General features: G+C 40.7%; 1 protein-coding gene across 1 annotated transcript; it reads left to right on the top strand.

Moving 5' to 3' along the window:
* The first annotated feature begins 409 nt into the window (after positions 1-409).
* Positions 410-13,733, top strand: fkbp10b (FKBP prolyl isomerase 10b). The gene is made up of 10 exons (XM_057826739.1): positions 410-738; positions 895-1,040; positions 6,028-6,217; positions 6,404-6,549; positions 8,728-8,917; positions 9,092-9,237; positions 10,681-10,870; positions 10,967-11,109; positions 12,879-13,042; positions 13,124-13,733. Exons 1-10 carry the CDS (start codon positions 554-556, stop codon positions 13,310-13,312), a joined length of 1,689 nt encoding a protein of 562 aa, XP_057682722.1. The 5' UTR covers positions 410-553; the 3' UTR covers positions 13,313-13,733.
* The last annotated feature ends 1,333 nt before the right edge of the window (positions 13,734-15,066 follow it).

Genomic DNA, 15,066 nt, shown 5'->3' with positions numbered 1-15,066 from the left:
ACCCGGGAATCTCCCAAATGAATAGGCAGTAACTCAAACTTTACAGGAAGTGATCTGTAAATGCCCCCAAAATTGGAATGAATGACTGTGAATGGTCAGGTTTCAAATGAACGAACGTTTATGAACGAAAGTTTATTCATTTTGGTTTTTCGTGTTGGTTCCTTTTTTTTATTTTTATTTTTTTAAACATTGACGCCTTTTCAAAACGATATCTCGATTCTTGGCAGGAGCATATCAATAACCTTTTGGGATATAAAAATACATATCGCAATATACCACCATTTCGATATTTTGTTACACCCCTATCCTACATTCTAGCACTTTATTTTGATGCCGGAAGTTGTTTTTCACCGGAAGCGCGTTGCTTCCTCCTCTATCGTTAACTTCACTAAATTGGCTTTACCCACACCCCCAAATACGACATTCCTTACTCAAAAAAGCTGCCTGCAGGCTTCAGACAGTCTTTTGGAGGTCGTCCACGTCTGCAGCCCACTTCAAAACCTAAACAGTTATCACCACGAATGTTTTCATTTTTCAACTTTATTTTGTGAAAATGTTTGCCTGTTGCATCTTGTTCGTGTTGGTGTGTTCGGTGGGCTGCAACCCCAACCCGCTCGGCGATGTAGTCGTGAACAGGCAATTTATCCCACCAACTTGTACGCGGCAAGCCCAAGACGGAGATCAAGTTCGGTATCACTACAACGCCACTTTTCTCGACGGAAAAACGTTCGATTCCAGGTAAAGACCCACCTCATTTTGGCCAACTAGATGATTTGATCGCGAATAGTAAGTTTGTCTTGAGTGTAACTTTGTGCGGTAGATGGCGTCGTTGCTGCAGTTTTCTGCTAAGAGTTGACACGTATGATGTTTTCTTTTTTTTCTTTCCCTTTTTAGTTACCAGCGAGGGGCAGCCAAGGTGGGCCTTCTCGGGGAGGGTCGCCTGATTGCAGGCATCGAGAAAGGCCTGATGGGGATGTGCGTCAACGAGCGTCGGATGATCACCGTCCCTCCGCACCTGGCCTACGGCAGCACCGGAGCAGGTAACCGCTAAAAGAAAAGTTAACACAATCACATCCTTGCCATGAAATCAAATAAGAGGTGCGGATCAACGAATTAGAAGTACAAGAAACCGCCATTGGCTTGGGTTTTACTGTATGTACAGTGAGCCCTCGTTTTTCGCGAATGAGGACCAGAACCATAAGCGTATTTTAAGGGGGGGCCAGGCCGGTGGCCGAAAAGTGTAATTGCATTAAATTGATTTTTCTATATATATATATATATATATATATATATATATATATATATATAAATTGTAAAGCAATAAAACTGCAACAAAAATGAATGAAATGAACCAAAAGATATATTTTTATAATGGGTCAAGATTATTTTTTGAACAGATCGTGTGACGAGCACCTTCGACGGTCATTTGCATTGCATATAATTTTCACCCACACACACAAAAAATTAGGGGAGTGCAATTTTATTTTTCAAATGGTTTTTTTCTTTGATTGAAAATATATATATATATATTTGATTGAAGCAACTTTTTGTTTGATTGAATGATTTAGACACAAATGTCCTACCCATAATCTGGCCCAAACACAAAAAGGATTGCTTCAATCAAAAAAAAAAAATCTTTTTCAATGAAAAATTAAGTGTTCAAATGCAAATTTTGCAATCTCAATTATTTTTTCACGTTCAAAAACGTTCTGTATGATTGAAATTGTTCTTTTTGATTGAAGTGATTTTTCCTTTTTAAAATATAAATTTTTTTGAAGCAACTTTTTTTTTTTGATTGAATAATAAAGACAAAAACATCCTAGCGAAAATGTGGCCCAAACACAAATCAAAATTACTAAGAAAAAAAAAAAAAAAAAATTCAAATAAAAAAATTAAATCAAAGAAAAATAGCTTTCAGATGCATTTTTTTGGGTTTCAGAACTTTTTTTTTGGATTGAATAATAAAGACACAAATCTACCTCCATATAGCTCCGCCCAGGGGATACAATTTTTGACTGGGGTAACTACATTGGCATGACACCGGCGGGCGTACCATATTCAAAGGTTGACGATCTTGGCGAAAAGTATTGCCTTAGCAGCCTGATTTAGAATTCCCTTCAAGAATGATGGGAAACAAAAAACGATCATCGTCAACTTATTATTATAAATATTCTTGTGAGTTAATTTTATTGCTGACACTCCGGTTCGGGGTCATCAACATGTTGTGCCCCCCCTCCCTGCCCAAAAAGTCAAACTCCGCCTATGACCAGAACCCACCGAAAAAAAAAGCGCAAGTAGCACAACCCACCCCCCCCCCCCCACTTTTTTTTTTTTTTGTGTGTGTGTGTGTGTTCAGTGTATTTATTTAGATTTAGCATTGGAAAGAGATCTGTGTAAGACATGTTTTTTTTTTTCACTTTTTTTTCCCCAAAGTATAATTAGATAAAAATACGTACAGCTGTACCGCTATGTACAAAGTTAATTCGTTCCAGGACCTTGTTTGTAACTCGAAATGGCCGTATGTCGAGCAAGATTTTCCCAAAAGAATTCATTATAATTCCATGAATTTGTTCCACAGCCTGAAAACCTACACTAAATTCTTAATAAATTCTGATGTTACTGTTGCAAATATCAATTCCAAAGAGCAAAACAAATAAATTACGAATAAAAATCGGAATAATAATATAATATTTGTAAAAATAACACCTGTGATAATGTAACAAACCAGTTTCTAATGTGGTGAATGTGTTGGCGTGGTGTACCTGAATGCAACGCGTGGCTGACTTGACAGTGAGCCTTTTTACTTTCAATTTGTTTACTAGCTGCGGGGGACACTAGACATTGATGGAACAAATGATTAGAACCTGACAAAGCTGGCGATTTCTTTGGCGATGTTACAACAATAGTAATTGTCACCTTAACTAATAAAATAAAGACTGGTGAATGGAGGAGGACGGCCGAGATCATAGATTGTCTATGGCTGTATTGTTGAGCCATATCACAGATGCGCACCCCACGGTTATATTTTATATATTTCTTATCTATCTTCATGTCAGTGGTAACGGTAAGCATCACCTTTTTCCTTTTTTTTTCACCATCTGCACTAACATTGTTGGAACCCATGCTGATTTCTCTCACAGGAAAATCTGCCGTGCGTCCGTCTTGCGGGAAAACAAAGAAACTGCGGCGCTGTCATAGATTGTTGTATTTAGAGCATGTCGTCGGATGTAGAAACAAATGGCGAGTCAAATTTTACGTCAGATGTCGAAAAGATCATGTGTCGAAGCGATCATATGTCGAGGTACCACTGTATATATACTTATATTTTAATAAATAGTTTTTAAGCACTTCAAATGTAATGATTATGATAAGTTTTAAACATGTGACTATCCCACCGAACTGTTTTTAAACACTGGTAAAGTAATAGGAAAATACTTGGCCTTATTAAATGCTTCATAGTGAGTCTACTCAAATCCTCTCAAGCTGCTCACTTACACACAATGAGTTGCCACAGCAACTGTTTAACAAGTTAAATGATGATTGACGCATGCGGAGCTTTTGAAGTCTATGACTCTGGCAAGATCACACACAAACATCTGTCAACATCGTTAACTTTAATAAGCTACTGCAGTGACATGTCTGACGAATAAAGAGCAGGGAGAGGGATGAAGGGAGTGAGAGTGAGACTATGCGATCGGTTGGGGGCTGCTCATCTGTATTATTATTTTTTTTTAATTGGAAAAAAAATCTGTGATGGACTGAAGGCGCAAAGTTTGAAGCGTGAAGTAGTAAGGGTATATATTAGTGCTGTACAGCGGTGCGGGAAGTGGGGTGCTGAGGGTGCTGCAGCACCCCCTGGTGTTGGCGAGGAAAAAAAAGTTCTGGTAGATTCTTTTCTGTTTGTTTGTTTTGTTTTTTAATAAATAAAACATATTTAAACAGTAGAGTATTTCACTTTGGGATGAAATATATATGTTGAAAGTTTTTTGGGGTTAATAATATGGTCACCACCTGACACCTTGCTTGAATAAGGCATTATTCGAAAAGTTCCCGTATACAAGCGGCCGAAATGAGTTTCCTCCGCAGGGTGTCCGGGCTCTCCCTTAGAGATCGGGTGAGAAGCTCGGTCATCCGGGAGGGGCTTGGTGTCGAGCCGCTACTCGATGTGTTCTGGGCATGGCCACCGGCGGGAGGCCCCGGGGTCGACCCAGGACACGCTGGAGAGACTATGTCGCTCAGCTGGCCTGGGAACGCCTTGGAATCCCGCCGGAGGAGCTGGCTGAAGTGGCTGGGGAGAGGGAAGTCTGGGCTTCCCTGCTAAAGCTGCTGCTACCGCGACCCGACCCCGGAATAAGCGGATGATAATGGATGGATGGATGGGTGGATGGATGGAAAAGTTCACTGTAGACAGAGGAAGAAATAACATGGCACAAAAACGAATTAGCGTTTTTTTTTTTTTTCTTTGCAAAAGCAGCGAGATTTTCTAAAATTCAATTCGAGCTAAAAAATGAAGATGATTGTCCTTTGGTGTCTTCAAATAGGTAAGGCATGCTTGCAGTGTGGCCACATCCGTGTTTGTTTTTGCTGTTGAGCTGCCGCCGTGCATAGCGCTGTTGGATATTTGTGTGCAATTTATTTTAGTTTTGTGAAAAAGGGGTGTCCAATGCAGATTCTTGACTCTTGACACCTTGTCCAATGCAGATTCTCGACTCTTGACAAGGTGATGATGCTGGAACTTTTGTTTGGTGCTGTTCCAGTGAGATTTACAAAGATGAGTGCCTGAAGAAAAAATCAAAATTCCCTCAGTCCTTGATGATAAGGGGCTGCATGTCAGACAAAGGCACTGGGGAGATGGCTGTGGTTAAATCTTCAATAAATGCACCAGTTTACGTTGAAATTTTCTTATCCCTTCAATTGAAAATATGTTTCTCATTTTCCAAGATGACAATGCATCATGCCACAGAGCTAAAACTCTTCAAGCATTCCTTGGAGAAAGACTCATACAGTCAGTGTCATGGCTTGCAAATAGCCTAGATCTCAACCCTATTGATAACCTGTTGTGGAAATTGAGAAAAAAAATTGGTCCACAGCAAGGCTCCGACCTGCAAGGATGATCTGGCCACTGCAATCAAAGAGAGTTGGCACCAAATTGATGAAGAATACTTATCAAGTCCATGTCTCAGAGACTGCAAGCTGTCATAAAAGCCAGAGGTGGTCCTACTAAATACTACAGATGTGTTGTGATTGTTATTTCTTTGTTTGTTTCTCATGATTCCATATTTTTTCCTCAGAATGGAGTGATTCCATATATATTTCCTTGCACTTGCTCTATAAATTTAACATTTATTGACCACCACATTGTTTTTTATTCATTTCTTTTAGTGTTTTTGAATGCTAAAGACTTGCACTTTGGAACTAATTCATTATTTTTTCAAGCTTTTTATCTGAGTTTGTTCTACATGATAAAATGTCTGAGTGTGTGCTCGTCTGAGACTGGTGATTCCATACTTTTTGCTAGTGGTTGTAATACATGGGCGCTTTTATTTCCAATACAAAAACTCCAACACACACTGTAGGTGAAATAGAATGCTGTCTTTTTAGTAGCCTAGTTGTAGTACGTAAGCTATCCTGCATGCGCGTGTGCTGCCATTGTGCACGCCCTGTATGGAGAATACGCGCAAGCATGATAAATTTGGACTGAAACTGCTGTTTTTGGATGGAAAACACTAAAAAAAGATCCTCAGCATCCCCTGCTGTGAGTGACTTCCAGTGCCCCTGGTGCTCTAGTGTAAATTCTATTATTATTAATTCTAAAATGATAATTAATTTTACACTGAAAGCTTTGCATACTTTGCTGAGAAATATTGCAGTAAAAATATCTTTTTTCCTAGCATGCTAAATAATCCTGGTTAATTATCGCGATTACAATATTGATCAGAATAATGGGGATTATAATTTTGGGGGAAGTTGTGCAGATATGGTATGTACTGTAGCTTTGAAAATAAAATCTTTCTTCTTTGATTGCAGGCGACGTGATCCCTCCGGACACGACGATTGTCTTCCACGTCCTTCTGTTGGATTTGTGGAACAAAGCGGACCTGGTGGTCACTAAAACCATTAGCACCCCCAAAGATTGCAAACGCTCAGTGATGCGTAGTGACTTTGTGCGCTACCACTACAACGGCACTCTTCTGGATGGCACCACATTTGACTCCAGGTGAAGTCGGGCCCGGACTGGTGGATTTGGGGGGGGGGGGGGGGGGGGCGACGCCTCTGGCTTGACTTGGGATGACATTTCCGTTCCGGTCCAAGTGACTCTTTTGTGTGTGCTGTCTGTACTCTGTCACGCAGGGGTGTTGTCTGTTATGTGTTTGACTTTTTGGCTTGTATGAGCCCCACGCAGCTACGTGCGGAAGCAGACTCGCGACTCCTTGGTGGGCGAGGGATGGCTGGTCAAAGGCATGGATGAGGGCCTTCTGGGCATGTGCGTGGGCGAGATCCGCCATATCGTCATCCCGCCTTTCAAAGGCTATGGAGAAAAAGGCTCAGGTAAATGATGATCCAGGACTACATTGCTTATTCATGAAGTATACTGTATATACAGTATGTGTAGTAACAACATGGATTAGTCCGTTATGTGAGAAGGGGGTTGAAATGTTCATAATAGAGCATTTTGTTTTTGTAAATATACACTGAAAACATTTGTTTTGTGATATTTAGAGGTGTTGGGCAATTCCTATTGTTAAATCAATCCTGACTTCAACCATTTAAATGTACTGTATAATAGTCCAATCAGCTTATTCCATATGGATGAAAAAATGATGGATAGCTAATTTTAAAATTAGAAGTTAAAAAAAAAACAAAAAAAACATTTTTGTTCAGGTTATTACTAGGGCTGTCAAAACTATCGGGTTAACGAGCGGTAATTATTTTTTTTTAATCAAGTTAAAATATTTGACGCATTAACGCACATGCCCCGCTCAAACAGATTAAAATGACAACACAGTGTAATGTCCACTTTTTTTGTTTTTGCACTAACACAGGTCACCAGAAATGTGTTGTAATGGGGGGAATTTGATTTTGCTATGCTCTTGATAGTAATAGGGGTATATTTTTGCATTTCCCATGTTAATTTAAATAACAACAACAACAACCATACAATTAATCTATTTTTACCCCCATTGTAATTTCTCCAGAAATTGCAGTTTCTACTATTTATGTAGTATGAAAAATGGTATCAAATATTTTTTGAGTAACAATATCGAGTTGAAAATTGTTATCTTGACAATACTACATTCAAACTAGTTTTACTATTATTATTATAATTACATAGGGGTAGATAATAGGGGAAATTAGCCACTAGCCCAGAAGTTCACTGGCCCCACGATCAAAACCACTGGCCCAGGTCAACGTGTCAATTATTGATCCCAATAATCACGAAAAAGAACAATTTGCTTGAATAACATTTATTTTATTGGAGGTACATTTATTAAAAAGTGAGTTTTTGCGCTAAAATGATGTTTATAATTTTTATTATTTTTGTGTAACGTTGGCGTGCAACTGGCGTGTGGCATCAGCATTTACCCGTTTTCAACTTTACGGGGTGCCCCAGCCCGGAACCCGAATTACTCAACCAGAAACATGAATAAACCCAAATCGACTCCACTGACCACTTACACGTATTTAAATTTTTCTGGGAAACAAACGCACACAAAAAAACACTTTTTTTCTCGAGAGCTCCAGGGGAAGGCGGGCCCGCGGGATAGCCTTGTATCTGGTTGAAGCTTTCCTGTCTTCCCATTACCGCCCTCTGGAAGTCTCCCCCGGCTCGGGTGTCATGGCAACAATTTAGAAGTCAAAGAGATGACTAAGGCAATTATGGCTAACGATTTTCAAGCTAGACCATCGTTATGACGATATTATTTTCTCCGTAGTCATGCGGATGAATTATCACGTTATGGTCACACCATAGGTTTCATACTCGTTAACCTTTCTCTATCTTACTTGTCTGCATATGTGGGTATAGATCTACACACTTCACAGGAAATCGTTTTTTTGTCTCATCATAGACGAGCCAGTTACAGCGGTCTCGCCACTGGGGCTGAAACTTTTCTTTTCTTTTCATATTGGATTTCACTTATACTCCCCTCCGCCGGTGACTTTCTCTTTCTTGAGTGATCTTTATTTCCCGCTGTGCTTGGCCGGGTGCTGGGGGTTTCAGAAACATGTCATCATGTAATATAACGTTAAGTTGGTACTAAGATACTAACAAACAATCAGCAGCATGAATCAGGTTGCGCATGTTCACACGGGAGCGTGCGAGCGAACAAGGTGTGTTTACGATTCACGGAGAGCAACGGCTGGCTGTATAGACTGTAAATTTGTCTTTGATCGGGATAGCGTAACGTCATCAAAACACGGAACCACTGGGAATTAATGTGAAATAAGATTTATTTATTTATTTATTTTAATCAACATGTTATTTTTACTGGCCCCACCGGGCAAGTGGTTAGGCGTTCTGGTGTCCCTGACAGTTTTAAAAGTATGTCAAGGCCACGGTGCCATTTATATTGTCGACCCCTGTTATATATATTTTTTTCTTCTATCGGGGCTCTTGCAATTTTAAAATCGTCAAGTCTCGTATAACTGCATTGAATTTTGTCAGGTAGGTCGTCTTAAATTCCTTTACATTATTCCTTCTGCTTTGTTTCTACGGTCACCCTCTAGGAGTGGAGATTCCCCCCCACGCCACTCTGGTGTTTGATATCCTGTTAGTTGACGTCCACAATCCTAAAGACAACATCACAGTGGAGGAGCAGACAGTGCCGGAGTCGTGTGATCGCCGGACCGTGGCAGGGGATTACATCCGCTACCACTACAACGGAACCTTCCTGAACGGCGTCACCTTCGATACCAGGTCAGCCAGGCGCATATTTGAACTCACAAAGTACAAATGGATTGGATGTCTATTGTCTTTACTGGCAGTGAATGAGTCCAAATGAGGAAAAAGAATACTATTTAACAAAAAATGTATTTTGACTAAGGTTGCAACTCAATTTTGTTTTTCTGTTGATTTGATATGTGCGTATAGCTACCAGAGGAACACCACATACAACACGTACATCGGAATGGGCTACGTGATCGCAGGTATGGACCAGGCCTTGTTGGGGGTCTGCATGGGTGAGCGAAGGAGGGTCATCATCCCGCCGCACCTGGCGTACGGACAAGGCGGAGCGGGTAGGTTACGTTCAAAGTAGATTTTGTTGTGGTATTAAAAGACGTGAGATTTCCTAATGCGGTCAAAAAATGCGAGTGATCAATAATAATTTGGTAATGTGGAGACAGAAGCATAGACTTCACTATCAGTCGACAAGAAACTGGGCGTGGGGCCACTCTGTAGGGGGCCTATTTTCAAAAACTTAAAATTCAAATATTTTCAGCAACCTAAACCCTTGAGCATATAGGAGTCTCCATGAGTAGGGGCATCAAAAAGTTCAGAGTCGTTCCCTCATAAAATCTCTTTTCAGTGTTTCGGATCCTACAATGTAAATGATACATTAGAATTAGAGGTGTGCAAAATTTCCGATTCTTAGATTATTCACGATTCGGCCGTGGAAGATTCGAGAACGATTCACAAACATCCAAATTCCGATCATTGAAATATGCCAAGTAAAGCGGAAGTACACAACACTCAGCGCGCCGCGCGGTCTTCGGGACGGAACGGAGTGAGAGTAGCTAAACATCATGCTTCCCATTACCCGGCCCCTCGGGTAATGCCAATGCTCAACTCACGGCTCTAGCTCAACTCATGCAACGAGATAAAAAAACACAACAACATACCTGACTGCTGCCGAAAAGCTGCTACAAGTACATCCATATAATGTTACGGTGGATATCATTTATGTAGGACTAGATGCAATATAGATTTGGTAGTGTTAGCAGCACATCTACAAAAAGCTAGATGCTGGCGTTATAAATGGCCGCCATCTTAAAGCAGTACACTTCCCTGTAAGGCTGTTGTAGCGAGCCTTCCAAGCAAACCTAATTAACTTTTTATCTAAAATACTCCTAAATCGGTAAAATATTGACTTGAATCTATCTTTAAAATAGTTTTAAAACTTTCACATGTCGAAAGTAGACAAAAGGGAAATTATGGAATAACAGGAGCAATTTTAACAAATTTAACGGTTGATTCACAACATTAAACTAATTGAATGTAGTTTAAAGCTGCTGATACAGAATGGGGACTGGAGTTTTTTATTTAATGTTATTTTTTTATATTTGTTTACTGCTATATGTTAACTTGATACTGAAATAGTAGTGTGGTTTAGCCTGAAAGTATTTTTGAACAATTTCGGAACTAATGTACAAGACATTGAAAAAAAAAAGAGAGAAAAACAAAAGGAGGGGGGTGCATCAATAATCGTTTTATAATTGAATCGGAGCCTCTGAATCGTAATCGTAATCGAATCGTTAGGTGCCCAGAGATTCCCAGCTCTAATTAGAATGTAAAACAAAATATAAAAAAATATTACAGAACAGTTGATATCAATTGAGTAGGGGTGAAAAAAGCAATACAATTAAGTACATTTTATCGGGAAAAAAAAAAAACAATCATTATGATAGACACAAAATCAAATGAATGCCTTAACTCCTCAAAATCCTCCCATTTTTTTCCAGGTAATGTGATCCCACCTTCCGCCGTACTGGTCTTTGACATCCACGTCATCGACTTCCATAACCCGAGCGACCAAGTGGACGTTCAGGTCCTCCACCGACCCCCGGCATGCAACCTGACCACAGAGGTGGACGACCTGGTCCACTACCACTACAACTGCACCCTGGTGGATGGCACACGCCTCTTCTCTTCGTGAGTCACACCGCATACTACTTCCTGTTTAGCATGCCCAATCAAAATGAGTCAAACTTGCCGCGGAAAAAGAAAAAGTCAAATTACTTTTAACAGACACGATTATGAGAACCTCCAAGACGCCGTGTTGGGCTCGGACAAGGTGATCGATGGGCTGGAACAGGCTTTGCGGGGCATGTGCGAGGGGGAGAGGCGGCTGGTCACCGTGCCGCCTCATTTGGGTCATGGAGAAAAAGGAGGTGACCTTAACTCTTTGGCTGCCATTGACGGCGTTAGACGTCGAATTCTGTCAAAATGGATTAGATGGTTGCTACAGTTTTTGATATATCTTTTGCTAACTGTCGCAACACATACAGTGGGGCAAATAAGTATTTAGTCAACCACTAATTGTGCAAGTTCTCCCACTTGAAAATATTAGAGAGGCCTGTAATTGTCAACATGGGTAAACCTAAAAAATGAGAGACAGAATGTGGGGGGGGGGGGGGGACTGAAAATCACGTTGTTTGATTTTTAAAGAATTTTTTTTGCAAATCATGGTGGAAAATAAGTATTTGGTCAATACCAAAAGTTCATCTCAATACTTTGTTATGTACCCTTTGTTGGCAATAACGGAGGCCAAACGTTTTCTGTAACTCTTCACAAGCTTTTCACACACTGTTGCTGGAATTTTGGCCCATTCCTCCATGCAGAACTCCTCTAGAGCAGTGATGTTTTGGGGCTTTCGTTGGGCAACACGGACTTTCAACTCCTTCCACAGATTTTCTATGGGGTTGAGATCTGGAGACTGGCTGGGCCACTCCAGGACCTTGAAATGCTTCTTACAAAGCCACTCCTTTGTTGCCCTGGCTGTGTTTTTGGGATCATCGTCACGCTGAAAGACCCAACCACGTCTCATCTTCAATGCCCTTGCTGATGGAAGGAGATTTTCACTCAAAATCTCTCGATACATGGCCCCATTCATTCTTTCCTTTACACAGATCAGTCGTCCTGCTCCCTTTGCAGAAAAACAGCCCCAAAGCATGATGTTTCCACCCCCATGCTTCACAGTGGGTATAGTGTTCTTCGGATGCAATTCAGTATTCTTTGTCCTCCAAACACGAGAACCTGTGTTTCTACCAAAAAGTTCTATTTTGGTTTCTCCTGACCATAACACATTCTCCCAGTCCTCTTCTGGATCATCCAAATGCTCTCTAGCGAACCGCAGACGGGCCTGGAATTGTACTGGCTTCAGCAGGGGGACACGTCTGGCAGTGCAGGATTTGAGTCCCTGGCGGCGCATTGTAGTACTGATAGTAGCCTTTGTTACTGTAGTCCCAGCTCTCTGTAGGTCATTCACTAGGTCCCCCCATGTGGTTCAGAGATTATTTGCTCACTGTTCTTGTTATCATTTTGACGCCACGCGGTGAGATCTTGCATGGCGCCCCAGATCGAGGGAGATTATCAGTGGTCTTGTATGTCTTCCATTTTCTAATAATTGCTCCCACAGTTGATTTCTTTACGCCAAGCGTTTTACCTATCGCAGATTCAGTCTTCCCAGCCTGGTGCAGGTCTACAATTTTCTCTCTGGTGTCCTTCGACAGCTCTTTGGTCTTGGCCATAGTGGAGTTTGGAGTGTGACTGACTGAGGTTGTGGACAGGTGTCTTTTATACCGATATTGAGTTAAAACAGGTGCCATTAATACGGGTAATGAGTGGAGCCTCCTTAGACTTCATTAGAAGAAGTTAGACCTCTTTGACAGCCAGAAATCTTGCTTGTTTGTAGGTGACCAAATACTTATTTTCCACTCTAATTTGGAAATAAATTCTTTAAAAATCAAACAATGTGATTTTCTGTTTTTTTTTTTTCCACATTCTGTCTCTCATGGTTGAGGTTTACCCATGTTGAAAATTACAGACCTCTCTAAATCTTTTCAAGTAGGAGAACTTGCACAATTGGTGGTTGACTAAATACTTATTTGCCCCACTGTAATAAAGACAAACATTATTTTTTCGTTGTTGTATGTTTCAGCCCCGGGAGTGCCTAGCAGCGCCGTGCTGATGTTCGACATTGAGATGGTGCGCGTGCAGAAGGGCGTGCCGCCGGGTTATCTGTTCGTGTGGCTTCAGGACACGCCCGAGGATCTCTTCCAGGCCATGGACGTCAACAAGGATGGCGCTGTGCCCCAAGAAGAGGTGAAAAAACATTCACCTTGACTTTTGGGCTTTATTTTCACCCTTCCATTCTTCATTTGCGTTTACCTTGGTGTTTTGCAGTTCGCAGACTTCATCAAGCTGCAGGTGTTGGAAGGTAAAGGTCGGCTGAAGCCCGGGGCGGCTGCCGATCAGGTGATCGCCGACATGTTCGCCAACCAGGACCGCGACAAGGACGGCCGCATCACGGCCGAGGAGCTCAAGCTGAAGGTGGACGAGGATAAGGAGCGAGCGGCGCACGACGAACTGTGACCGTTGACGTCGCAGTCTTTCCTCTTGTTGTCTCAGGGACAAGCGTCAACATTTTAAGGACACACACAGTCAACTGTATTTTTATGTTTGTCGAATTCTGTCCTACAAAGTCACACTTCAAATTTCAGACTGATGAAATTGGTATAAAACTTAAAATGTTCACCTTTTGCGTAGCATTTTGATCAATAAGGTTGCACTAACCAAAGAAAAATGTGTTTACTTTCTTTTCTTTTTTTATTTTTAGATTTGGAGATGTATTTTGAAATTATGATATGATTAAATACACATGCTACCTAATGTGTTACCTAATGTGAGTAGCGTTATCGTGATAACACTGTTCTTACTAGAGGGCACCATGTGATAAAAAAAAAAACCCAAAAAAACATTTTAACGTTGGACATCCTTTTTTAAAAACTATGAACATGAGATTATATATATATATATATATATATATATATATATATATATATGTGCCAATTACCTGTTTCAAGGTTGACCGTGGTATAAAAACGTCACGTTTCAAAACTGCAAAAATTTTCCATCATACCGTCCCTACTGTATTAGCTATTTTTTATGTCCCAAGAATGCAGGGAGATATCCCTCGCTTGCAGCTGCAAGGCTCAACCCTCCCCACCGGTTGTTTCTCAGTGTCAGTGAGTCAGCTGTGCTACACGATGGCTGGGGGAGGTGTTTTTTTTCCCCCCATTGAAGAAAACAATCACTGGTATGGGAATACTTCGGCTACAGAAAAGTTACAGACAGCCGTGGCTTAGAAGAGGAGGGCCAACCGACATATAAAACATGTTTACGGAGGGTGGCTGCAAAGGAGGCAATACTTCCAATGAGATTTCGCATTTATACAAAATTAAAGTTGGTAAACAATGTCATGAATGTTTCCCACCAGCTTCTAGAGTGAACTCCAGCATGTTTAGTGTGACTAGCGGTGGTAAAATGTGTATTTTTCTCTCTGGTAAGTGTATGTGTTGAGAAACTGTGTGTGTATAATGTAAACATACGAGTCATGCACACCTGCTTTTTATTGAAAGAAATTCAAATTTTTTTTATAGATATTACCATCAGAACAAAGTAACACATTTTAGCGCTGGAATTGCGATATCATGAAACTGATATTTTGGCTTAAGGCTATCATCCTGTAATAATCTCATACTGGCACATGCCTATGGCGGAAAACACTCAGGTGACTTGAATTTCCTCTCCGAGACTCCCAATTTGGCCAAATTTCAAAATTGTCCTATATGCATGTGTGATACATAATTGGAAAGCTGAAAATCTACATTTTCAGGGGGGAAAACAATTTTGAACAAGAGGGCATTTAAAAAAACAAATTTAAACCCATAAACCCTATCTTGAGGTGAGAGCATGAGAGAGCATAATTAAAGACACTGTGAGTTTAACGAGATCGCGTACTTGCCTTATTTTGATCCCAAAACTCTGTAGCATGTATCACAATGTCAAGACACAGCTGTAAATGGCCACAGCCGGACTTTTTGGGGATTTTATGGGTGAAACAGGGTAATATAACAAGGGTAGCGATGTAGGATCAAAGAGTGGTCCAGATTTTCAAATATTTACCCTTTTAAAGTTTGGAACGATTATCATCTAAAATATCAGCAAAAATTCGACAGTCACAAAAAAAAAAATACAATTAAGCGATAGTTATGAAGTAGATATCCGTGACCTATTTATAGACCCTAATTTTTTCATTGTGACGTAATTTGTTTAAAAGTTTCTAA

Source organism: Corythoichthys intestinalis, chromosome 21 (genome assembly GCF_030265065.1).
Source record: "Corythoichthys intestinalis isolate RoL2023-P3 chromosome 21, ASM3026506v1, whole genome shotgun sequence".
Lineage (NCBI taxonomy): Eukaryota > Metazoa > Chordata > Actinopteri > Syngnathiformes > Syngnathidae > Corythoichthys > Corythoichthys intestinalis.
Note: the sequence above shows the minus strand (reverse complement) of the source record. Positions and strands in the feature narration are given on the sequence as shown.